Source organism: Echiichthys vipera (assembly GCF_963691815.1).
Source record: "Echiichthys vipera genome assembly, chromosome: 17".
Taxonomy (NCBI): domain Eukaryota; kingdom Metazoa; phylum Chordata; class Actinopteri; order Perciformes; family Trachinidae; genus Echiichthys; species Echiichthys vipera.
The window spans coordinates 10,118,453-10,144,642 of NC_139842.1; the positions used below are offsets into that span (position 1 = coordinate 10,118,453).

Consider the following 26,190-nt stretch of genomic DNA (forward strand, 5'->3'; position numbering starts at 1 on the left):
CACCTGGTGCATCTCTTCACATATATATGCAAAGAAACAATGACCTGAATACATTTTGTGGACCTGCCCTTCTAGTCTTCAGCAGCTTAAATGTAATACATAGTTAAACAGGACCAAACAAGTCGGCACTGCAGCTACGATTTGCAGTACTTTCTTGACACAGAACTTCAACTCCGATGGTAACTTTGATGAAGGATGTTGTTTGATGCATGTTGTTAATTTGGCAGTTATGTCACTGCAGGTTTCACATGTCTAAATAATAGAGTATATTTTTTATTTTATCTTGTCTCTCATGTTAAATGTGCCAAACTGAACTCCTCTAAAAAGGTCTAAGCTGTCTTTCCCCCAGAAGCGCTGCATTTCATATCGATATAAACATGCGCTCACACACAAACACACGCACACACACACACACACACACACACACACCCCACATAAAAGCATGAATGAGATGAAGGCGTCATAAGCAAAAAAGGAATGTGAAAAATAGAGAACAATCATAAAAAGATGCTTCCGGCAGTCCACTAATTACCCTCCCAAACATAGCGGCCTGATTGATGTATACAGGAAGAGACGCTTCTATAGAGCATACACACACACACACACACACACGCGCGCGGTGCACGTGAAACAGCAGTTTCGGCACGTTTCACAGAAGATCACAGATGCGTGCATCCGTGATCTTCCATTCTCTGTTTCACGTTAAAATAAGAAAAATAAGACATCTGTTATATATGTTACTTCGATGCAATTTTGCTTATGCTTTTGTGGGTGCCACCGATCTAATATTGTATTTCTCACTCTTTAACCCAATCCAGCTACATTTACAAAATCCATTTTTTACCCTTTGGCTCACTAAAGGGAGGACATTTATGTTTGAATTGTTTCAAAACTCCCTTTTTGACATTTTAGCCTCCTGTTCAGTCTCTCAGCCGCCCGCTTCAAATCATTAGGCAACAGATACTATAATGTCTGAGGCAGATTGTAAAACACCGCTATGCCCAGTCGGAAAGGCCTGGCCCCAAAACAACCATTATGCTGTTCTCTATACTGACATTTTCATCAAGCTGCTGTGTGGCATTTCTGTACTTTTGAATACACTGGGTGAAAAAAAAAAAAAGGTCTGTGGATGCTTTTACTTCCTCATGAAGATGGATTCTTTCAAGTGTGGGGTTTATGAATTTTACAGTAAAAACAAAATAGTTCGGCTGTTGCCACAGTTCCAAAAAGGAGTAACATTTCACCCAAAAGTGTGATCCAGCTCCCTTGCATGCCTCTGCAGATTTATTTTAAGTATTTAACTTATATGTTAAAGCAATAGCTCATGATAGGCAGTATGTTGTTATCAATGCTGGCCTTTCAAGGAGGGGAAGCCCATTTTTCTGGCCTACATCATAAATGTGTTTGTTTATTTATATGTAAAGTCTACCCTTCGTTCCTTTTCAAGAAAATTATCTGTGACCTTGTCGTACCAACTAGGCGTCTTTTCCAGGGACTCGGTGTCCTCTCAATGGCCACCAGAGCTAGGCTGCTTAAACTGCCTTGGCCCAGCTGGAGCTGCTGCGCCAGGCTACTGTGAAGTGTGACCGCCTGTGAGTGATCGTGACGGGGGAGGAGAAGCTCCGCAGCTGCCGCTGCTCGTTGGGGAAAGTAACCGCATAGTGACAGAACAGAGTCACCAAACACAACACTAGTTGTTTTTAACAAAGACAAAGTTGCTGGGGATCAGTAAAGTCTCCGGATCAGTTACGAACGGAATGAAAAACTTGAAAGTGCTCCGATGGATGTTTATTCTTTATGATCGCTGATTCGCTCATTTAGCTGTCAATCAAAAAAGGATTGCGCCTCCGATAGCTCATCCAATCATCATGCAGAAGCCGAGCGTCCGGGCCAGCCCACTGTCCCATAGACCCCCAGAGATGCTGAGCATCCAATGGACGGGACAAAGCCAACATTAATCCAGTGACCGTCTAGTTTCGCTGCAGCAGAACAACCCGCTCTACGTTTCCCCACTGAAGTCAGTAGAAGCTGAGCGTCAGACTCTGTAAAGCGTTGTGGCGCTGTGGGGATCAATGAGAAGGAAGTTGCGCTGCTTACCTTTGATAGCTGACTCTGAACAAAAGTTGAACGGTTTCTAGGTCGTATTTAATGAAATGTACATATTTCACCTTTTTTTTTTTTTTTTTTTTTTGACATCTTAGAGGAAGCTGAGCTTCCCTTGCAGTCTTAGAGCAATTGCCTCTGATTGTTATTATATAACAGATAAGGGCCATTGTTCGGCCCTGTCTGAAGTGGAGATCCCCTTAGCTGTGATAGAATCACAACCTGTTGGCTCACTTTGCCCCCAATGAGAGGTAGCTTGAACCTAAGGACAGGAGAAGTTGAGCCAAATGGTAAATTGTGTCAGGCAAGCTTACAGTAGTTTGAGAGTGCAGATTTAGTCAGTTAATGTTGTTGGCCTAGTAATTTGTTTGGCACTTATCTTTATGATAGCCGCAAGGTTAGGGTGAAAAAACAATTATTAATATTGCCATTTTTTTAAATGCTCACTGAACTAGTTTTTGGTCTAAAATTAAAAATAAAAATTAATTTTGGTGATAAAATCTAAGAATATAGTGTAGAATTACAGTAAAATAATACTTTGATTATATTCATGAGTGGATGCTAGTTTACAGAGTGGCTCAACCTTCCCTAGGCCTTTTGGCTCAAATTACCCCAGCCAAACTTCATCCTATTCTATCATCTAGCGGTTTAGAGCTAACGCCATGCTAACAGTAAAGCCTCATGTTGTAACTTGCAAAAGCACTAACTTGGCTGTAATTGTTCAGACACAAAAACCATGACTTTGAATAGCAAAACATTTTTTTTTACTTAAATTTGCTCACCACTTATTCTATGGGCCTCATTCCATCACAGGGTGAATAAAATGGGTGACCTCAAAAACGTGTAGTCACATGACCAATTTTATGGTTGCCTAGAAACTAAACTGATATTGACTTATGAGGAGATAGTCTTACTTTGTTTGGCTATCAGTTCGTTAGTCTGACATTTTTTTTCTCAAATGCGAAGTGATACTGAATTGTGCAAAGTAATTAGACATCATAGCCATTGTACAATATATTATTACAGCACAGCTACGAATAAATTGTTAGTTGCTAGAACAACTGTCAGTTGTGCGTTAATTCGAACCCCTGACAACAAGTAATCCTACTCGAGTGTGAGCAGGCGTGTTACTCTATTGAGGACTGCGGTATGGTGAACGGCAAATGGAAATAACTTCCTCGTCGGATTAATAAAGTATTACATTATTATAGATATCATAGTTCATACGTCTATCTATGTGAGAGACAGTGAGCTTGGCTTGTTTTGTTAAAGCCAGTGGATGCCCTTTGGGTGTTATTAGCTTGTGGTGATTCTGCTGCTATTGGTATCATGCTTTCTTAACACTGTTGTAGCCCTGAGCACATCAATTCTGATGCACAGACATGCTTAAAAACTATTATAAAATGTAAACCATTCGCATTACAGCAGGTTCGCTCTTATTTAAGATACATACCTTAAACAAACATTACTCACATAAACTATCTCTGTGTTGATGATAACAGCCATGTAATATATGTGTGCTAAATTCAAACATACACACACTGCTTTCGCACGCACATGCACACATGGCAAACCGTGGCCGTTCTGCTGTGAAAGTGGTTTGGGTTTGAGGGCACAAAAAGCTTAGCCATGCTGTGGAAATGACTTGCCAACAGATGCCAGCCTCTGACTGAGCCACAACATCCTGCAGGCAACACTTAGAATAGAATGAATCCCTCTTTTCCTGCTCTCTTTCTCTTCCCCACCTCCCATTCATGTTATTCTCCCCTTTTGATGCTTTGTCACTTCATCCCCCCGCCAATTTCTCTTGAGTGAACAACAGTCTTTGCGGTAGGCCTACATTTCCCATACAGTTGAAGCTCACACAGCCTTGGGAGGGGAGATCAAAAGACTGACCATTGATGTTGAATCACGAGCAGATGTCTCTGTCTCTGTGCCATGGTAATCCTTTTTGGTCATATTATGAACCAGTAGCTCACACAGGCAACTACAGAATTGGTTAAATTATATTCTCTTCCCCTCTTTTTTCTCTGCCTTTCCTTCTCTTTCTGTGTGTTTATCCAGGATGGTAGAGTACTCACTGGATCTGCAGAACATCAACCTGTCGGCCATCCGTACAGTGCGTGTCCTTCGGCCCCTCAAAGCCATCAACAGAGTGCCAAGTGAGGACGTTTTGTGTGTTTGTATTTGCTCGTGAAAAAATGTAGGCTACGTGTGCTTTCATGTGATGCTTGTGTTTCTGTGTATATGTCAGTTCACATCGAGCACAAATGCATCTGCATGAAAATGCATGTATATGTATTACATCCGTGGCTTTTTTGTGAACCCACATTCCACCTGTTCCCCACGGGGATCATTAAACATTCATCTTATGCTTAATCACACAGCCCGCTCAGGCCCTGAGTCACAGCTTTATCAGATTTACAAACCATCCATTAATGCTGCTCCACTGATCAGTCCGTGACCATAACCCTGTTCCTCTCATCTAAAACTCAGTTCTGGGCCAAACTTTTTTAACTCCTATTGATTTCTTTGTCCTGCTGCCCTAACAGGCAACTCTTAATCATTGTTAGCATAAATTAGTCTGCCCAAACTAGCTTCAGTCTGGTCTGATAACTTAGTTCCAACATTTTAGCAGTGAGACAATCATTAGCAGCTGCTGCTAATTGTGGGTAATATAGTTTGAGATAGTCACAGTTTTCGGTTGATATAAGAAAGGCACGTTTATGTGATTTTATACCATGTCTTTGATGTAAATGAACATTGTGACACACACACTTTGTCTTTCTCAGTCTTGAACAAAACACTTTGGTTCAGTCCAGTTCAGGTAAAGACTACTAAGCTAAACAATGCATAGAAACATACAACAACATCAACATCAATATCTTAGGTCACTGAGAGAGACCGTCTTGTCCAATAAATCATGAAATTAGTCTGCAGCAGATGGAGTTGATTGCATAAAAGCCCTGTTGCCAAATTCAATTTGGGCATTGGGGATAGATGCTGTTGAAAATTGGTTATAAACAGATTCTGCATAGGAATGTACGTAGAATAAGTAGGCAGCAGGACAAGATTTGGGTAGTGGAAGTGGTCTCGTTTCCATTTTTAGTTGGAACAGTCCATGTGGAGCAAAAGAGGAGGAAAGCATGGACCGAAATGCAATCTTGGAATCCATAGGCTACTGTCAGACAACGATTTAGCTTTCAATTTGCTTTTTGTTATTATTTATCTGCATTCATATGCGGATACCTTTTTTGAGATGTTGTCTCAACGGCAACTCCATTCTCATGTTTTGGGGTTTGTGTCGGACTGTAAATGGTGACTGCCACTCTGAAGAGGAAGTCTTGGCCCAGATTCCTGCTGACTTCACCAAAAAGCCTGAAATATTAGCTGTTGCCCCCAGAAACTGAAACTGTCATCAAGCAGATAGCTGATAGTCACATTCGGGCCCCTTATAATAAATAAGCCAGTTGACTTTTGGATTCTCACAGGACACAAACAGCAGTCTCCTGGGTGAATATACTGTGTTCGTTTTTATCCCCACTGACTTGAATCGATCTTTACTTTGTCATCTCACAGTACTGGGTTGAGGCCCGATGCATTTCATACAGGCGCTAAAGGGTGGATTGGATGAATTGTGTGTTGGTATCGGACACTGAGAGCTACTGACTAAGCTGTCATATTTGACAAGTTGGGATTTAGAATGAGTTGGAGGGAGAAAGATGCTCAGATAGAGTGGATGTGTTTGAGTCTGCCTGTGAGGAAGACCTTCAGACTGTAGGTATGGACTGTTACTTTTGTCCACAGTTTCCTTAATGTTATTTGTACAAGCCAACAACAAGTGTTTTTTTTCCTACCAATTAGTTTACCTTTTCAGCTTATATATCCTGTAGTGATGCTTCTCTGCTGCTTTCAAAACCTCTGAAAATATTTCTCCCGTTCTCTCTCTTTTTTTTTAAATACAGACCTTTGAGACACACGCAAATACAAAATTAAAGCTTTTCCTCTACCAAGAGCAAATTTGTACTGATTTACACTCACCATGTAAGTGCCCATTAATGGGAGATTTTTCTTATTTAGTGTAATTACCTAAAAAAGCAGCCAGCATTAGGGCCAGCATCGATTTCAATTTTAAACACTTTCCGAAGGACAAGTTACCTTTCAGGTGACGCTTGATAGCTCAATATTTTAGACAGCCACAGCAGCGGCACTCAGCCAATATGGACTCTAACTACATTATGCTTCAAGTGCTTTGATTAGAAGATATTGTGTGCAGGAGAGAGGGAATAGTGTTTCAGAGACTTGTAAGAGAAGTGTACAGATTGTAACCAAATCTGCTTTTCTGGAGATGATTATGCATCATAACACAAATCTCCAGATACATAGATTTATTAGCATATGCAGAGGTGATGCTGCATATGCATGAATATATACACTGGAGATCAAAATTAAAGAACAGAAACTTAATACTTGATTTATTCTGAAATATTGTTATTTTTTTATTTGTCAGTCCTGGATAGAATATCAGCTATGGCTATACCCCTGCTGTACTAGCATGTTTTATTAAAAAAAACAAGGCACTTCGTTAAAATTAAAATAAGAAAAAAACATTGTGTCAGAAGAGAAGATTTAAACAATGTTTTCTTAAGATTAAAAAATGAATAGGAAGTGTAGAGGCCCTTGCTTTGAATTACAACAAAAGGATACCAGCAGCCTCTCCTCCAGGTTGTTTTTCCTGAGGCTCCTCAGAAAGTAGAGTCGCTGCTGGGCCTTCTCGACTATTGTGGTTTGTGGCTTGTAGCTGGGGATGTGCTGGATGTCCTGCCACACCCGCCATGGATCGTTGTTGTTAAAGTGGTCCTCTATCGTCCTCTTGTTGGCCGCTTTGGCATCCTTGATGCCTTTCTTTAGGTTGGTTCTAGCAGCGCTGTACAGGGCTCTTTACCTTGAGTATATTGTAGCCTGATTTCGTCCCCTGTCAGTGACCCCATTAGAGACTAGGAAGCATGTGGATAAAGCTATTTGTCCCTTGTTTTGTTGGATTGTTACTTTCCCTTCAGATACACAGGGAGCATGAGCACATCCTGACCCCTCACACACCACAATTTGTAACCCTCCAACAAAATGGCAGATAATGGTCCTGTGCTGTGTGCTGCTTTGTTCGACTTTTCTTTTGGTGAAAATGGTGTGAGATAGAAGGAGGGCTAGACAACAAACACTTTAGAAACTGGTGTTAGGGAGAGGAGAAGAGAACTCACCTGGTTTAGTAAATAGCACAGGCAGATAACTGTAAATGTGTTTCCATTGTGGCACAAGGGGAGGCATTAATCTTTATCCGGGAACAGCAGGAGCTGGCAAACTGGTACAACACCAGGAGGGGAGAGAGACGGAGGCAGGTAGTGAAGGAGGCAAAGCATCAAAAGCTGAGAAAGCTATTGATTTGTGTCCTTTCTCTCTGGTTACTGTTCCATTTAATGTTGGTGTTTTGTTTGCATGCACCTTTTTCTCTGTCTTTTTGTTGTTTCCTGCTTTCTTATTTAGGCACTGGCTATTTTTCGGCACACCCTTCGGGCTGTGTCTCAGTTTTGTTCTCCCCCTCTCCCCCTTCCACTCGTCTCTCCCTCTCTTCACCCAATTAGGCTTAATGGAACAGTGGTCTAATGATAAGGACCCTGGGGAACAAACACATTTAGACTCGCCTCCAGCCACCACCAGAGACACATACACACCAGTGACACCACTGCTCCCCATTTAATACCAGTTGATGAGACAAATTAGCCGCAGGAGGGAGAAGGGTGCATACTCACCACAAGAAAAATAAATCATTCCTCTCTTGAGATCAAATTTTCATGAATTCCAATTTCATTGCTTTATCATTTTCTGCTCCAAAATTGACGCATTATTTTCATTATTATTTCTTTACAGAGATCTTTGGATTGATCTCCACCTTAATACATTATTTTGCAAAAGATGCATATTGGCTGAAAATATTTTATAAACAACTTGTTTTCAAAAGCTTCTAACTCTACACATGTAGATACACACACTCTGTGGACTACTAGGCTCTAAACATGAGTAAACACATTTTAAATGGGCACACAATCGCTTATCTCGATGTAGTAAATATAAAATGGGAGTGATAGCATTGATTAGCACTTTGGGAATGGGGAGAACATTTTTTTTACTGCCAGTGTTTGTGTTTACATGTTCTCTCCCTCTCACTCTCCTTCAGTCTCTCTTTCTATCTCAGCTTCTGTCCTGTCATTCAGTGTGTTGGCAGTTTAGAGGCACTGTTGTGTTTATGACACATTAACCTGCTGTTGAGTTGTTATTCACAAATCCCACTATGGCACCGAAAAACACACACTGATCAGATAAGTAGACGCATACATATTAGTAACACCAAAGCAGACACCTCTCTCAGGTGTGAGCACGGGGTTGCTGCAATCTCATCAGTGGCTTTCACCTCTCTTCTTAGTCAGCTGTCATTATGTTCCAATAATCAAATCATCACTGCAGGACGGGCCCATCCATGGGGGATGAGGTCATCATTGTGCTCCAGGGAACACACCTGTATTCCTGCAATTAGGGTTCATCTAATCATGAATGAGACCATGTGTAGCCTGATTACTGAACCCTTGTTTGTTCATGGGGTGGACTGTATGTACTGTACTGTCTGTTTGCTGTCATTAGCACAATGTTTGACAGCCATTGTGGATGTCTCAATTAAATACTCAAAAATGAAGGGAATACTTTATTTTTGGACAGTTGACGGTGAAAATGCAATAAGGAAACAATTGATCTTGCAAGGTTGCAGCTATGTGGCATACATTTTTTTTTTAATAAATGTATCTGTAAAGCTGCAAAATATCCAACTAAAGCATGAGTTATATCTTCTGTGGTCATGCTTAGACTATACAAAGACATAGGGTTAGGGAACAATGCTGTTCTTGGTTAAATTAAACAGTCAAGGCTAATTTGAAGCTTACCTTTTTCAATATTTAACCAAAAAGAGGATTTGTGGAAGTGTTTTACTTACCTAAACCTGACCACATGCTGAATTCAAGTTCTTTTGCAGTGGGATCCACATACCGAAGAGAAGTTGTGCAACAAATGTATATGCAAATGTTACATTTCCTCATCTATGGTGTAAGCCTGTGATCCATCATTGACTGATTGACCTACTGTCATACACAGGTATGCGTATCCTGGTGAACCTACTGCTAGACACTCTACCCATGCTAGGCAATGTGCTGCTGCTCTGCTTCTTCGTCTTCTTCATCTTTGGCATCATCGGCGTGCAGCTGTGGGCCGGGCTACTAAGGAACCGCTGCTACCTGGAGGAGAACTTCACCCTGTGAGTTAAACACTGTGTGTGTGTGTGTGTGCGTGTGTGTGTGTGTGTGTGTGTATGTGTGCGTGTGTGCGTGTGTGCGTGTGTGCGTGTGTGCGCGTATGCGCGTGTGCGCGTGTGTGCGCATGTGTGCGTGTGTGCATTGTGCCAATGATGTTTGTGTAGTGACCTGGAAGTTTGAACAAGCATATCCCAAAAGCTTTGCAGATTCGTAAAACATTAACAGAAAACAAAAATGTAAAAGCCACAACAAGTAAGTGTCAACCATAGATCAGATCTGGCCTAATCCAGAAATTGCCAAAGTGGTGGAGCGTGGATGGAGCTGGGAAGTGACAAATGCAGTCTATGCTAGCATCCATTTTGTTGTACCAGGCTATAAGAGTCTTTATTTCTGCTGTAAAGTTTGGCAGCTTAACACTGGGCTCTATGGGGTCTCAACTTATATTGATATGAAATGCAGAGCTTCAGGGGAAAGCCAGCTTAGACCTTGTTAGAGGAGTTCAGTTTGGAAGTTGCAGTAATAAGCTGAATAAATCATAAAATGTAAAATGTGTGCAGCTTGTGTATGAGCATACAATTTTGTCATACATTAGCATGGCTGTCTAACAGAGTTTCTACCTATTCCTCTTTCTATCTCTCTCTCAAGGTTCACAGCAACAGTACAGTTTTTCCAAGTTTGCAACTAAGCACGAGATTAGATTTCAGCTGCATGCCTGCATAGTCATGTCTCTGTGTGACGGCGTCACCCACAGGGTCTGTGTGGGTGACATTCACAAGTATCCAAGAGTGTTTGATTTCAAGGCATCCTCTGTTTTCTTTTTTACGCTGGCATCAGCTGAGTAGAAAGGCTCATGCCCCTTGTGTGGGCGTGTTCTAATATTTATACTGGCCATGTATTCTACTCTGTGCACTGTCTCTGGTTATGCTGACACAGCGTATACTTATGACAGATCCTATAGCCAGATGAAAGGGGACATGTGTCCGCCAGCTGGCACAGTTCTGCCCGCTTTGTCCTCACCCTAAACTTGAGAGGCGGTGTTAACCGTAACAACCTCTACAGTAATCACTTCACCTTGTGAAGTGAAGTGAATATTTTCTGCATTTAGCTTCACTGGTCTAAAGGGTGATATTACCAGGACCAGCTGAAGACTGCACTTGACTTTCCTACGTTAAGTAAAGCAAAAATATAACATTTTGATCAGGAGGATCAGTAGACAACTTCAGTGCTTTATGACCGCTTTAGTAAATATTTTCCTTCCTGAAGGCTGGTCAGCAAATAGATGCTTATTATCTAATTGTATTATTTTAAAGCATTGTCATATTATGCATGTTTGTCAGGGTACTTGAGTGCTTAATTAGAAAGGTTGTAGTGATTTAGCACTATGAGGGGTTATAATAGAGTGGGCTACATGTCGTGGTCAAGTGCAGTATTCACTTTTCCTCTTTACACTCTCACCCTCTTCATCTCTACTGTTTTCTTTTCATTCCTTATTCTGCCTTTTTCTTTTCTTTTTTTACAAGTATCCAGCCAGCCTGCCAGTGTACCTTCTCAGTGTGTTTCGCTATACACCATCCACTATCCAGCATTTCAAAACATATCTTACACTAGTGGCCACTGAGAGCAAGCCAGTAACACTTCTGAACTCCCTTTTATCATACAGCGGAGTTTGTCCCTTGCAGATCCAAAGCAATATCATGCATGTTGGTCTCTGTGTCTCCACCTTAGTGTCCCTTTCTGTATATTCTTTATATTGAACTTCTTCCTTTCTGCCATGCAATCTTCCCTTCTTAACTGTCCAACAGTCTCCCTTACACAAAACAATTCGTGGAAACAGCTTATTTTCCCTCTTACTACTGTATATGGCCTTGATCCTTCCCCCCATCTTGCTCTCCACTGGCAGGTGCGTTCTCAGTGTGATGCCAGGTTTTGCTTTGCCATGCTGTGCCAAGTCACCGGCAGGGGGGCAACAGCCTTCATTCTTGCTCCACAACTCTGATAGGGTCCCTCTTTCACTTTTTCTCTTTCTTTCTTTCTTTCTTTGTCTTTCTTTCTGTCATTCTGTCTCTCTTTGTGTCTCTATGTATTTCCTCCATTTTAGCACCCCATGAAATCACCAATTTCAATGCCTAAGCCAATGTTTCTTGACATTCTTCCATTTATGTTCATTTCAATTGTCAGTCCCTTTAGTCCTCCATTTGATTGCATAAACTTTACTGTCCTGTAAATCAGTGTACGCTCAGTGTTTCTCAGTGCATACCTGCAAACTTTTGTCGATCAATGCATGGTTTCTAAGCCACTCTGATTGGGAAGTGGTATAGGCAGATATGGCAACTGTTACTATCGATCCTGGAATAAGTGTGCATGCATGTGCGCATCTGTGTGGTTTGCGGTTGAGGTAAAAGGAGAAACTCTCCTCCTAGCAGTATCTTAACCATTATTGACAGGAGGGAGACAGGGGAGGATCATGAAATTTGGAGAGACGGGGAATGAGAGAGATGAGTGGAAACCAGAGAGTAGTGGGGGAGTACTGACCATCTGAAAGAGAGAAGAAAGAATAGAAATAGAGGAGGGGTACAGTGAGAAAAGACTGAAAAGGAAAGGATGAAAGTGAAAAGGACGCCAAGAAAGAGATAAACGGGACATAGATAGATATGGAATTATAGAGCTGGAGTCAAATAGTTCAGGGGTTTAAAGCAACAATATTTGCACTCGGGCTCCTCCTATAGTTGGGAAACAGTATTTTCTTTGACTACTGGCCTTAAAGTTGTCGTGGTTACATGATCAGGGGATACACGTGCATTTTTGGACAAGCCAAGGATATACGCAACGCAGGAGCAGCCGAGGCGGCTAGCTAGCTCAGCCTGCAGCTGCTGTTGTGCTAACCAGGGATCTGAATGCATGAAGTGGGGGGCTCTTAAAAGAGCTGTTTTGTTGTAGTGAGATCAGGCCATCAGTGGTTTAACCTCCGAAACCGTACAGGGTGGCTGTCTTCGTAGATCAGACCGGAAACGCAGTCATAGCATTCTTCTGGATTTCCGACAGATTGGATGCCTAAAGGCACAATGCTGCCATCCACAGGTCATAGTTATATCCATTATATAATATCAACAGTCTGGTTTCCTTGATGCAGACATATGCCGTTTTGTAGGGTTTTTTGTGCAGAGGTGAGGACCTGAAATCCAAAGTTTCATTGTGCCAGTGGAAGCGATACAGAAGCCGTCAGGATACGACAGATGTGTCCTTAAACATATTGCAAGTTGATGTACCATCACAAGGTATATTATGAAGGTTGAAAAATGACATGCTGTTGATTTAATGAACTATAAGGCAAGGTTAAACTCTGTTAATGACCTTGCATGCAAAAGCTTGAGATATAGATAAATGAGGGAAAGCAGCAGGAAGCAACATGGACCGGCAGGTTTGTGCAATACGTAGCACTTGCATTAGCCAGCCTGTTACTGATAAGTCTCACCTTGTGCAGAAGAAAAAAACTGATGGGTAGAAAGAAACAGGAATAAAATGTGAGAAAAACCAAAAGAGAGACAGCAAAAGGAGACAATGATTAAATACTGTAGGTTGAGTGACCCTGAATGTATGTGTGTTCAGTAATGGGCCCACTGATCGAGAGAGTCTGTTTTTGTCCTCCCCAGGCCCAGACCTTGGTATGAGTATCCACACCCTGCCCTCATTTACTCCATAGTCATGGAAGATCACATACACACACCATACAGGCCACGCCGAATGGCTCAGCAGTGTTTGTTTTCCAAGTTTTGCATTTGTTTCATGCCATTTGTATTCATTTCTCCTAAATTCATTTCAGCAGCAGTTTTCAATTGCTTTGCATTTGCATTATTTCCTTTGCACTTCCAATCTATTGCTTTGAATTCACATCTTCATATTGTTTTCACAGAGGTAAAAGCACCTTGAAAGCTTCTCTTTCCTTTTACGTTTCTTCTTTTATTTATTGGTATTTGTAATGAAACTTGTGTGTATCCATAATAGCCCTTATTATATCAGCGTATAACTGTAGCAATGGCAGCCAATTTCCCTTTTTAAATAAATCCCTAGTGGAAGATATGTCTGAGTAGCCAGGTGGACATGAAGTGAAAGGCATGCTTCCATTAAAACTGAGAAGTATCGGAGACATCTCGGGAAATGATGAGGTGCTTCAGATGTTGGCAATCAGTTAGATTCAGAATTCAGAGATGTGTGTCATTAAGTCTGGCAGGAATCAACCACTCACTGACTCACGACGGGCACTTATGGAGAGTTCGGTGATGGCGTGTGTAATAGCAAGAGAGCTCAATCTATTTTTGCTGCAGATTTCACGCTAGGGCACATATACATGCAGAATCTCCCATTCAGTTTCCACATGATAAAAGCAATATGTTGTTTGGTGCCAAACGTACTCATCATGTCAATTGGTTGTTAGCTTAGTAAATACCATTTTCAATTGGGTATCTTTGACTAAAGATAATACAGCTTTGTATCGGGCAACGCATTCTAATCAAGAGGTTCTTATATTGTATGAAAAGTTATGCACAATAATTTGTATATCTTGTGAAATATGTTATACTTAGCACTGTGGAACGGGTGTGGAGCACCAAAAGATGGTTAGGGTTAGGCATTAAAAGGACTTGGTTAGATTGGAAAAAAAACTTGGGTTGGGTCCCAGGTATCACCTAGGTGAGAGTCCTATGAACCAGATACATTGAGAGAGAACAACCTCTTAGAATAAGAACACAAGGATGGGATTACAAATCGTATTGTTTCCATTGGAAGATACTGTATGGATTTGTTCATTTCAGAGCTCCCCTCAAGTGACCTCATGACCATTAAAATCCTTATCTTCTGAACAATTTGCATCTCAGAAGGTGATGTATGATTTTCTCCACCTATCACAATCCCAGTCAAATGAGGTCCATGTGGTAATAAGCACAGAGCTGTATCAAATAGCAGAACTTGCTTGTTATTTCTGCTCTGTCAAGACCAGAGCAAAAAGAAAACTTGCAAGTAAACGTTTTTATTTATTTAACAGTGTCGGTGGAGCATTGAACATCCCGTTTTGCTAGAATGGTTACAAACGAATGCAGTTGTTTACGTCTTGTTTGAGCAGTTCTGAGAGGAAATTGAAGGCAAAGGTTTAGATATGTGTTCAATAATGCAAAATAAATATTATCATCCATTGATTTTGTTTGGTAGTCTGTCACCAGGGCTCCTCTGAGTCTTCAAAATAGATGTATTCGTTCCAACCCTTCAACCAGGAAAAAACAAAAGAAAAAAATATGGTATGGAGTGAACCTGCTGTAGGATTCAGAGTACCTCTTGACATCGCAAAGCACACTGCAAAAAAACAATCACAAAATGGACTCAAATTCCCTGGTTCACTGAGTAAAGAAAGTTTTATAGCATAGAGCAACATTGGCTGTAAAACTTTAGGTGGTCTATTTAGAGTGCCCATTTTGATGCCTTCTTTTCCTAAACTAATAAACAGTAATTGAAGGTGATGTCTTTCTCCTCAAGCGACTCATTTGGTCATGACCTGACCACCGCATGACTCCACCCATTTACCACACCTGTCAGCACGCCTTTGGTTTGCTGCTCTAGCTTCAGGTGGTATTTGGTTCACTGCTGGGTCAGGTTTTTTCTCTCAAAAACACACACGCTGTATATATCTTTACAGTTCCATACTGATTTATATATTAGTCTAGTGATGTTGGCAGCTTCTGAATCTCCTTCTGTCTACTGTGTGTGTGTGTGTGTGTGTGTGTGTGTGTGTGTGTGTGTGTGTGTGTGTGTGTGTGTGTGTGTGTGTGTGTGTGTGTGTGTGCGTGCGTGCGTGCGTGCGTGCGTGCGTGCGTGCGTGCGTGCGTGCGTGCGTGCGTGCGTGCGTGCGTGCGTGCGTGCGTGCGTGCGTGTGTGTGCATATGTGTTTTTAGACTGGGCTGTGGAGAAAAAAAAATGTTAAAAGAAGGGGGGGCATATAAAAGAATATGTGAAAGTGAAATAGGAAGAGAGAGAGTGGAAACTGTCCATGCATGATCATTTTCATTTCATTATTCAACATCATTCACCCTTCAACGATGCATTTAGTCAATCGGCTTGGTTGAGTACTTCTTTCTACCCTCTTGACTCTCCTTTTGGTGACATCCTCAAGTCCCCCAAATGAAGGAGTCTATCTATCTATATTCTAAAGACAGATTTGATCCCATGACCAACTAACTGAATTTCTTACCTTGTCCCGACCTTAGCTCTTCAGGTATGACCCTGCCTGCTCCGTACTACCAGCCAGAGGAGGATGATGAACGCCCCTTCATCTGCTCTCTGGCATCTGATAATGGCATCATGTCATGTACTGATGTGCCGGCGAGGCGCGAAGGAGGACGCACATGCTGCCTGGACAGGGAGGACGCGCTCCATAGACAGGCTCTTGGCTTGAGTCCTGAGCCGCTAGCTAACGGTAGCGGTGCCGGTGAAGCAATGGGTCTGTGCATCAACTGGAACCAGTATTACACTCGATGTCACACAGGAAGCAGTAACCCCCACAAAGGAGCCATCAACTTTGACAACATTGTCTACGCCTGGATTGTAATTTTTCAGGTATGTTCCATGTGAGCTTGAAGACTAGCGAGGTAATGTTGCCTACCAATGTAATTCCGTTGAAAAGGTCTATTTATATACTGATACTGTTTTGGTCGATTATTTTATTTTGACATGATGTTTCTTTGGCTGTTTAAACTATTCAAATCCAATCATTGAAAATAATTAATTTAATTTGATTCAGTTAAGCACCAATTCAGTATGTTTTACTTCAACTATGTTCATTCACGAGGTCAGCAGATTTGACATGAACGAACTCCCACAAAATTTGTTAATGTTGTTAAAGTGATAGTTCAAATCTTTTGAAGTGGCGTTGCATGAGGTACTTATCCATAGTCAGTGTATTACCTACAGTTTATTGGCAGTCGGCATGCCCCCAAGAGAAGCAGAGAGGAGGACAGACAGGGAAGCTTAGTAATGTTTTGCTGTGGATGTACGCTCTATTTATATTATACGCTATATTATATTTATATTGAGTATATTCAACACTATTCCTTGTCATTAAACAACCTTTTCCAATGAGGAACTGAAGCTGGTGTATCAATCTATGCTGTCTTCAAAATTGCTGGACTACAAACAAAACTACGACAAAAACAATAGTTTTACCTTACAGAACACAGGAGTTGCTGGTCAGCAGCTGCCTCGATCTCTTAGTTTGTTTTGCATGACTTTGGTGTTTTAAAGGGTTAGTTTTCATTCATTTTGACTGGTGGCTAAATATGTTTTGCTGCTAAATATGTTTTGCTGCTTTCCTTGCTGGCCCTCTCCACAGCAGTAGATTATTTAGCTTACATTTTAGCACTCCTGCTTACTTCTTCAAACTGCAACCACCATCTACTGTAGTGTACTGTCTATACACTGACTATTGAAAAGTACCTCAATACAACCCCACTTAAAGAAATCTGGACTGTGCCTGTAACTTGAAAATGTTTATTTCTTATCACTCAGTAGAATTGTTTTCCTAGGTGATCACTCTGGAGGGCTGGGTGGAGATCATGTATTATGTAATGGATGCCCATTCCTTCTACAACTTCATCTACTTCATTTTGCTCATTATCGTAAGTAAAATACATTTCTACATTTATTCGTTTTTCTCCCTTTACATCCCTTCCAGCTGACACATAGTGCACAGTGTGTTCTGATGATTAAAAAAAATGGATAAATAAACAATGCAGTGTAACTGTAGTTAGACAGTCTGGAGATAAAGAAAAATGACTCTCCAATATATGTGGACTCCTGCCATCAATACATTGAATGAGGATACTGAATGAGTGTTAATAGACTTGTGAAAATCAATGTGAGCATAAAGGACTAAAATCAATGTCTGAGGGAAGGAAGGAGGGAGGGAGGTGGATGTTATGTAAATGTATCTTTGATGATGATTGAGGAAAAAAAGAGCAAAGAGGAAGAAAGACAGATGAGGAAGATGAGAAAACTGAAGTCCAAGAGAGTAAATTACTGGATCAGCTCTCTCTGTTCATATGGTGGCACTATGGAGATTGTTTAATTCTGCATTCATATGCCATTGGTTGTCTGTTAAAACTAGCATTCAGTCACTGTGTAGCTGTGTCGCAGCAGATGTACAATAAGTCCAAGAGGTTTCCCACCAGCAGGTGAACACAATAAGCAGTAGACATACATTCTATTGTAAAGCTTGAAAATGAAATTAAGAAAATACCAGAGAAGAAGAAATAAGGTAAGAGAGAAGAAGTGCAGAATCATATTGAAGAAAGAATGTGAGAGTAAATGAGTGGAGTGTTTGTAAACGCACCAATCAGTCACAAGCAGACTAGTCTGGTTTGCCAGATGTACAGGCAATTTTGCGTGTAGCTTTTCCCAACCGATTGTGATTGGTTTAAAAAAATACAAACAAACCAGAGCGTTTTTTTGTTTACTCATGACCATATTCCAGACCGTACTTCAGACCATACTCCAGACCGGACACAAGACCATATTCCAGACCGTACTCCAGACCATACTCCAGAACATATACCAGACCGTACTTCAGACCATACTCCAGACCATAATCCAGTTCGTACTCCAGACCGTACTCAAGACTGTACTTCAGATCGTACTCCAGCTCATACTCAGATCCTACTCCAGACCGTACTCCAGACCTTACTTCAGACCAGACTCCAGCTCATACTCCGGACCATACTCTGGGGTATGGTCTGGACTGCAAGCACACTGTACAATTTCCACACTACACTGTAATGAAAAGGAACCAAAAAAGGACCTGCTCTTTAAAACAGTTATCCCATACAGTCCCCATACACTTCTTCCTCACAGCATTGGCCTTATAAGGCTGAGGGGATTATTGGCTTCGTGACTGCAGCTGTACATTTCATATCCTCTTTGGCAGATCTGACCTGCAGTTGTGATTGCCAGTGTAAACACATTTTGGCACCCAAAGATAGTCGACATGGTGTCACAGTGTAATCCCTTTTGCCCGGTTTATGCTGCTACATTGATCTCAAGACCTCTGAATTGTGTAGCCCCGTAGTACAGTTATAGTAATATGCAGCGCAAGGCACATAAAATCCAACTGTACAGCAGATTACATCCTGACCTGAAGTCAAACTTTGTGTTTGTTACATTTGCGCTCTGAGGGCTAACCAAACAAGTTCAATATACAGAGCTCAATCCACAACAGCTAAGAACCAGGCAAACACTGCTCCCTTTGTGGTTCATGATTGATTGACAGAAATGTGCCCGCCCCTTTTGAGCTTCATTTAGGCTCCAGTCTGTTCAGCAACTTGTAGTTGAATATCCTAAGGGATGCCTTGGAAGTGTTGCTGACACTTTAAGAAGTTTTCAGTCAGGCACTTCCATGTGCCCCAAAGGTATTGTTCACACAGTGAGGGTCACCTTGAATCTCTCCTTCATTTATTTTGTAATTATTCATTTTATTTTTTCCCTTTCTCTGTGTTGCGTCTTTATGAAGATGCACTTCTGTGCGTCAATCTCGTTAGTTGATCCTGTAAGCGTGTGTTCCCGGACACCAACCTCAGTTTGACCTCTACAGTGTCAAACAGAGTCTTGTCTCTATTTGAAACTTGATATATAGTCAAGTGCACAACCTAAGTGTCTTTATTCGTGTCACATTGAAGAGAGTAAATGGATTACAGTGACTTAGTGCTATCAAGAGGGCAATTATTAGGGATGTGTGCGTGTGTGTGTGTGTGCGCGCGTGTTTCAGAGAAGGAGAGAATATCAATACACGTAAATGTAAGTGACAGCTGCTGCATGGAAGCACATAGACACATCAGTAAAGTAAGCCTGTCTTCTTATGTCTGTCTATGTGTGCGCGCGCGCGTGTGTGTGTGTGTGTGTGTGTGTGTGTGTGTTCATGCATAATGCAGTGATCATCTGAATGCGTGATATTGGACTGCCCTCTCTGATTATGCGCAAAGCTGTCTACTGATCAGAATCACAGAATAGACACACACAGATGCAAGCCTGGAGGCAAATCAAAGTCCCACACACCTGCAGACCCTCTTTGACCCACAGGACACAGATGGGCATCTCTCCTCCCTCTCTACATCCCTGCTATATTTCCTCTCTCTGGAGTCGCCTCTCCCAGCTTCTCCAGTCTCTCCTTCACCTTGCTCTGCATCTTTGATCACTGTGGATGAAAGTCAATAGGTGGAGGGTCATTAAGTCTGGATTTTTATATCTGTGCATGTTTTATTGAGTCTTCCTTCTCCAAATGATTTTTGCCTTATAGGTGTATATGGGTGTCTGTGTGTGTGTTTGTGTGTGAGCGCTGTCCAAGGAGAAACAGTGGAACATGTTCAGATTTGTAATGAATAAAACCGAGACTCTGCTACAAGCTGAGTTGTTCAGCCAATATTGATCTGATCATAGTTCCATAATAAGCTCTGAGTAGTCCTATAAAAGCCATTTCAGCAGTCCCGTAGTGATTCCTTTTACTGCTACTGAAAGAGTGAGACTGTGTTGAGCCAACACGTACCATCTGCAATGCACCCCATCTCCTTTCTGCAACTATTCCTCCAACCTACACTTTGACTCATGAGAAGAAAACAGAAGGTCTTTGTGTGGAAAAAAAAGGTTTAAAGAGTATGATAGAGAGGTATTAATGGTTAAGAGAAATCCTCATGTAAGGCATTGTGCAGCATATGCAGGAGGAGTCTAAATATAGATATTGAGTTGGGAGAAGGGGTGGAAGGGAAAGTTAAGTCAACTTGAGTATAGAAGCCAGATGCTGAACTGTGCTTTGGGCATGTGTTGGCTCTGTCTGTCTGCTCCAATCGGACTCAGTTTGGTGGGACGCTAGCCCTCAAAGACCTTTAGCATGTGTGCTAACATTTCTAAAGGGGGCACATTATTATAATAAGTCTGTGAGCTTGATTTGTAAGAACAAGTCTGCATTTACAATCATTTACATTTTTCATGTTTGTTTTATTCAATTCAATTCAATTCAATTCATTTTTATTTATAGTGCCAAATCATGACAAAAGTTATCCCAGGACACTTTACATGAGCAACATCTGATTTAGCCATAGGCTGATTATTTAGACACTGCACTGGTTCTCATTGTTTTTAAGTAGGGTTGCTGTTAAGTTTATTAAATCTGCACTAACTTTTTCTACAGAACAATTCATTCTTCAAGCTGAGATAGTACCTTGTGTTCCCTGCAGTCAATTTCCATTGTTCCACTTGTTCTATCTCACTTCATGTACTGTACATCATGACTCAACCAACAAATTCTACCTCCATAAACTTTATATTCCTTGTTCCACATCCATCCAGATTGGTTCCTTCTTCATGATCAACCTGTGCCTGGTGGTTATTGCTACCCAGTTCTCGGAAACCAAACAGCGGGAACACCAGCTGATGCAGGAGCAAAGGGCGCAGTGCCTGTCCTCCTCCACCCTGGCCAGTATGGCTGAACCTGGGGATTGCTACGAGGAGATCTTCCAGCTGGTCTGCCACGTCATTCGCAAGGCTAAGAGGAGATCAGCAGCTCTCTACTACACGCTGAGAGGCAAACCGCCACCAGCCGTTGGAGCCAGGGGTAACAGGCGTGGTGGAGGGAATGTGAAGGGAGAGCGGCATCATTCCAGGCACCCCAAAAGTGAGTAAGAGGGCTTCAGCATATGCCGTGTGAAAATGTCTTATGTAACATAAGACAACATGTGTAAATGTTGTAGTAACTTGAAAAAGCACAACATGATGACCTAACTTGATTATGTGTTCGATATGGATAAAAAAGCTCAAACAATGCTGGGTGGAAACTTCAGTGAAATACAGTGACATATTATTTCTATTCCCATCTCTGTAGCATCTCACTGTCCGCACCAGAGCAAGCAAGACCACGACTCTCAGGCACTAGCCAACTCCATAAGTCTGGCCATTCCTCAGAACCCTGAGGACTGCCCTATATGTGCATTATCACTGAAGGAGGGCACAAGGGCTGCAGGAGACTCTTCCAACGGGGAGGAAGATGAGGAAGATGCGGTGAAAGAGACGGGCAAGGAAGACAACCATGTAGATGAGAAGGGAGACGGAGAGAGGAAGAGGAAGAGGACATGCTTTGGACGTTGTAAGGACATTTGGGATGATATGAGGAGGAAACTTTGGGGCATTGTGGAGAGCAAGTACTTCAGCAGGGGCATTATGATCGCTATTCTCATCAACACCATCAGTATGGGCATCGAGCACCATAACCAGGTAAGATGATATGGTCAATGACACTGTTTATGCAGCGACAATATGCCATTATAACAAACCTATACAAAGATAGGCCTTTATTACCAGCCGCAATAGTGACGCTGGTATTGTTTTCACTTCCTACTATTTTTTCCCTATCCTATTTACTTAGAAGACTATGTTATTTATTTGGACTATTTTACACTAGAGAAAATAAACTCCTTTCTCTTTCCTCCCAAACCCGTTCCTAAAACTTCCAGCTTGTAAGTTTGTCACCAGGGCATAGAGAACCCTGTTGTGTGAGTAAGTGTAACCACACCCTGACCACTTTCAACTCGTCATTAGGTCTATATTATATTTTATCATATTATTATAATATATATTGCAGTGAGCATTGTCTGCATGGAGTTTTGTACGTGTTACCACAAAAGTGGCTGCTTTTGACTCGTCATCGCCCCGACTCATTGTGACTGGAACAAGCTGTAGGGGCGGCGTAGTGTCTCTGTGTGTGTATCTCTCCTCAAGTGTGTGTGTGTGTGTCAGAGATGAGCCCCACTCTCTGTCAAACACACAGAGATACCAAATATGGCAGGGACGGATTTAGTTCCGGCATAATTTTGGTGGGTACCCTTAAAAGAACTAAGTTTGGTACCCAATCCTAGGTAGGAAGTAGGGAAGGGGCCATTACCCCCCACCCCATCCCCACACCCACACACTCAGTGGTAAAGTGGGTCGTCCTCCAATCGAGAGATCAGCGATCCCCAGCTTCCCCAGTCCACATGTCGAAGTGTCCTTGGGCAAGACAAAGACGTGCTGAGCATGGGTGTGTAAAAGTGGTGTGAGTGATTAGATTAGATGGTATGTAGATGTCCACTGCCATCAGTGTGAATGTCTGTGTGAATGGGTGAATGTGACAAGTAGTGTGAAAGCGCCTTGAGTAGTCAGAAGACTAGAAAGGCGCTGAATAAGTACAAGTCCATTTACCATTTACCATTACCCACCCACCCCCCACCCCACTGCAACTGACCCAATTTGGCATTGCAGCTGGTGTGATCCCAATGAAAGATGATCTCTACTTTTCAGACAGGATCGGGGAGGACGGGGGGGGGGGGGGTCTATTTGTGAACCGATTTCTTGTATTTTGCCGACAAAGATAGTTAATATTTTTGATATCGGTACATAAAATGGACATTTGCATCAGCTTTAACCCTTCAGACTGACATACACAAGCATCAACAGACACAGTTGTTGATGCTTGTGTTAGTTATGCTTGTGTTACAGTTGGTGTAATCATTTCTTGCTCCAGTCTCACTCCCACAAATCACCGCAGCCTCAGCAGATGAACCACTATCCCTGCTGATGAAGCACTGCTGCTAGAAATATCATAATAGCAGATGACATTCAGTAGGATGAGTGCGTAGGAGTGGAGTATCACTGCCATGCAGTTTCCTGACAGAGGTGTAAACATTTAGCCTGGTGATAGACAAAACCGAGCTGGCTTTTAACATTGCCCAGGCTCCTCAGAGACAGACAAGGCAGGTGTCTGCGTGCAAAGTGGGAAAAGCCTGCCAAGACTAGACACATGTGCACGCATGCATACAAAACACATAAAAAGTGTGCACACGTCATAAATAATAGTGATTTGTGTCCAATGTGTGCATGCATATAAATATATATTTTTTAATTTGTGCGCATGCACCAACACAAACACATACAAGTACGAGCACAAGGTGTTACATAAAAAAGCCTTTTCTTTTTCCTTCATTTCTCTCTCTCTCAACTCATGCCATTCTACTCCCTCCCTTGCTAATTTTACTTCCACTTCTCTCCCTTTAATTTCTCAATAAATCCCTCTGTGCACCTTCCTTCCCCCACTCACTCCTTTGTTCCTCACTGTCTCTCCTTCCTTCCCGCATTACCCCAAGTGTCTTATCTACTGTCTGACTCTCTTTTACCTACCTCAGTTTCACCCTTCGTCTCCCCACTCTCTCTCTCTCTCTCTCTCTCTCTCTCTCTCTCTCTCTCTCTCTCTCTCTCTCTCTTTCTCTCTCTCTCTCTCTCTCGCTCTCTCTCTCTCTTTCTCTCTCTCTCTTTCTCTCTCTCTCTCTCTCTCTCTTTCTCTTTCTCATCCGCCCACTCACTCTTTGACAGCGTACAGAGTAGTTGCTTTCTCTCATCTCTGAAGACTCTAAAAATAAATGAGGGTTGTTTGGGGGGAGGAGACGAGTGAGATAGGAAGAGTGAGGCAGACGGCAGTTACACAGCAGTTTTCAGCTCAATTCCTTGTCTGATTCTGTGTATGTTTCAAAAGTAGGCAACACATGTACACATTTGCATGCACACACTCACAGACGCTTTGTCTGTCTGTCTCTTGAGTCTTTCTCCCTCCACAATTTCCACAGGCTGACACACAAGCAGTGAAACGAGTGTGTGTTTCTGCTCTGCAGTAGAAAGTCAAAAACAGGAACTCTGCTGTGCTTCTCCCCGAAAAACATCTAACCACAGGGCTGCCTTACTAGCAACACTTACTCGCACAACTTACTCGCATCGCTTGTTGATCGTGTCAAATGTGTTTTCAAACGAAAAAAATGATGTTCTGTATGTATAAATTTGCGATTATGGATTGTGATCTTTGACTATCAAAATGTTTGTTTTACATATTTATGTGGTTCATTACTCAAAAATTATTTATATTGTATTGCACATTAGTAATATTAAAGGTATTAGAACAACAATGTGTTTTTTGAACATTAAAGCATGTAAACATGTTCCAGTAGAAACCCAAAATACAAGTATGAACCTTAAAATTACAATAATATGAGACCTTTAAAGATAGGCTGCCTATTTGCATCCATGTGGTGTGTGTCTGGACATCTCTGTGTGGTAGAGGATTGGCACAATGGAATTCAGGCATTCATACGTTGACTGAGGGCACATTTCAAGAGAGGAACAGGAAGAGAATATCTGTACAGGGGCATAAAATATGAAATATTAGTCAGGGGATAGAAAACAGGGGAAACAGTGGAAAGGAAGCGAGGAGAGAGGAATGATGGTATTTTGTCTGATTTAAACTGTGGTGTCAATGATTGTGATGGGTCTGTCAATAGCAATGAATCTCATATCCTGTGTTCATGCTTATGACCAGTGAATGTGTTCTGGACATAGGTCAAGGTTAAAGCTAACTGCTGAGAGATGAAAATCCCTTTTTTTCCGCTACAACACACCTAGTAGTGTTAGTATATATTTTCACATGTGTTTCATGACATTTGAGAGGTGGTGAGTAATTACATTGTCTAAACTACTCTGTAATCCAGCTGCCAGCCACAGTACCAACCTCAAATGAGTCTCGGTAGATGTTTTCCAAACTAAAACATGGTAACTGAGCTCATGAGATTTACGCTGGTTTTGTGGTGCTTTCATCCTTTACATCAATCTTACTCTTTTCACCTCTAATAGAGTCCTCTCCTCTCCTCTCCTCTCTCAACACCTATTCCTAAACAATCCTTCTTTTCCATCTTCGTTTCCCTCTCGTTCAGCTGGGTCCTTCCTCTACAGTTCTACCTCCTCTGATCGACAGGAGGATATTGATTGGGAAGAGATGGGTCTGCCTGATAATGACTCTCAGAAAGAGAAAGGAAACGTGATGGAGAGAAGTGGGGGATGGAGATAGATTGGGAGAAAAAGAGGATTAGAGGAAGGGGAGGGTTGAGAGTGTGTTTTTCTCTGAAATGGTTTGCTAACTTTGGCAGGGCTGGCTTTTTCTCCACTGGCTTTGAAACTGAAATTCACAGGGGGTATCAGAGAAAGCATCTGATCCATATCGTGCATAACACACACACACACACACACACACACACACACACACACACACACACACACACACACACACACACACACACACACACACACACGCACACAAAGTATACTTTCATAAAGCAAGTCTGCTTGTGCATACACACGCAAACAAATGGAATTAAACCTAGGATTGGCTGGAGTGTGTGTGTGTGTGTGTGTGTGTGTGTGTGTGTGTGTGTGTGTGTGTGTGTGTGTGTGTGTGTGTGTGTGTGTGTGTGTGTGTGTGTGTGTGTGTGTGTGTGTGTGTGTGTGTGTGTGTGTGTGTGTGTGTGTGTGTGTGTGTGTGTGTGTGTGTGTGTGTCATATGTGCTCCTTTGCCCAATTCCAGATAACATGCTCTCCTATTCAGCCAATGTTTGAAACCATGTGCTGCGACTATATACACTCCCCATTCCCTTTTCACTGTTCTTATCGTTTTTGTTTCTGATGTGACGTTTCCTGAGTTTTCCTTGACACTTTTTACATAAACAGCAATGCTAAAAACACTTTCCCTGTTTTTCAGTCCCTTCTCTTCCTCTCTGTCTGTTGCCTATCTAAGATTAGATGCATGTGTTAAATTTATTTGCCAGGTAGGAGAGAATTCACTTTTCAAGTGACTGACAGT

At 41.9% G+C, this 26,190-nt stretch overlaps 1 protein-coding gene across 1 annotated transcript in view; it reads left to right on the plus strand.

The window, feature by feature from the left end:
- Positions 1-26,190, plus strand: part of LOC310959777 (voltage-dependent T-type calcium channel subunit alpha-1I-like) — a gene marked incomplete at its 3' end in the record, with an annotated part of 80,122 nt that overhangs the window by 9,706 nt on the left and 44,226 nt on the right. Inside the window, exons 3-8 of the mRNA XM_083931235.1 lie at positions 4,168-4,265; positions 9,301-9,460; positions 15,710-16,058; positions 17,024-17,116; positions 20,832-21,156; positions 21,364-21,752. Of these exons, the coding sequence (XP_083787361.1) occupies positions 4,168-4,265; positions 9,301-9,460; positions 15,710-16,058; positions 17,024-17,116; positions 20,832-21,156; positions 21,364-21,752 (1,414 nt within the window). The remainder of the gene's footprint in view (positions 1-4,167; positions 4,266-9,300; positions 9,461-15,709; positions 16,059-17,023; positions 17,117-20,831; positions 21,157-21,363; positions 21,753-26,190) is intronic.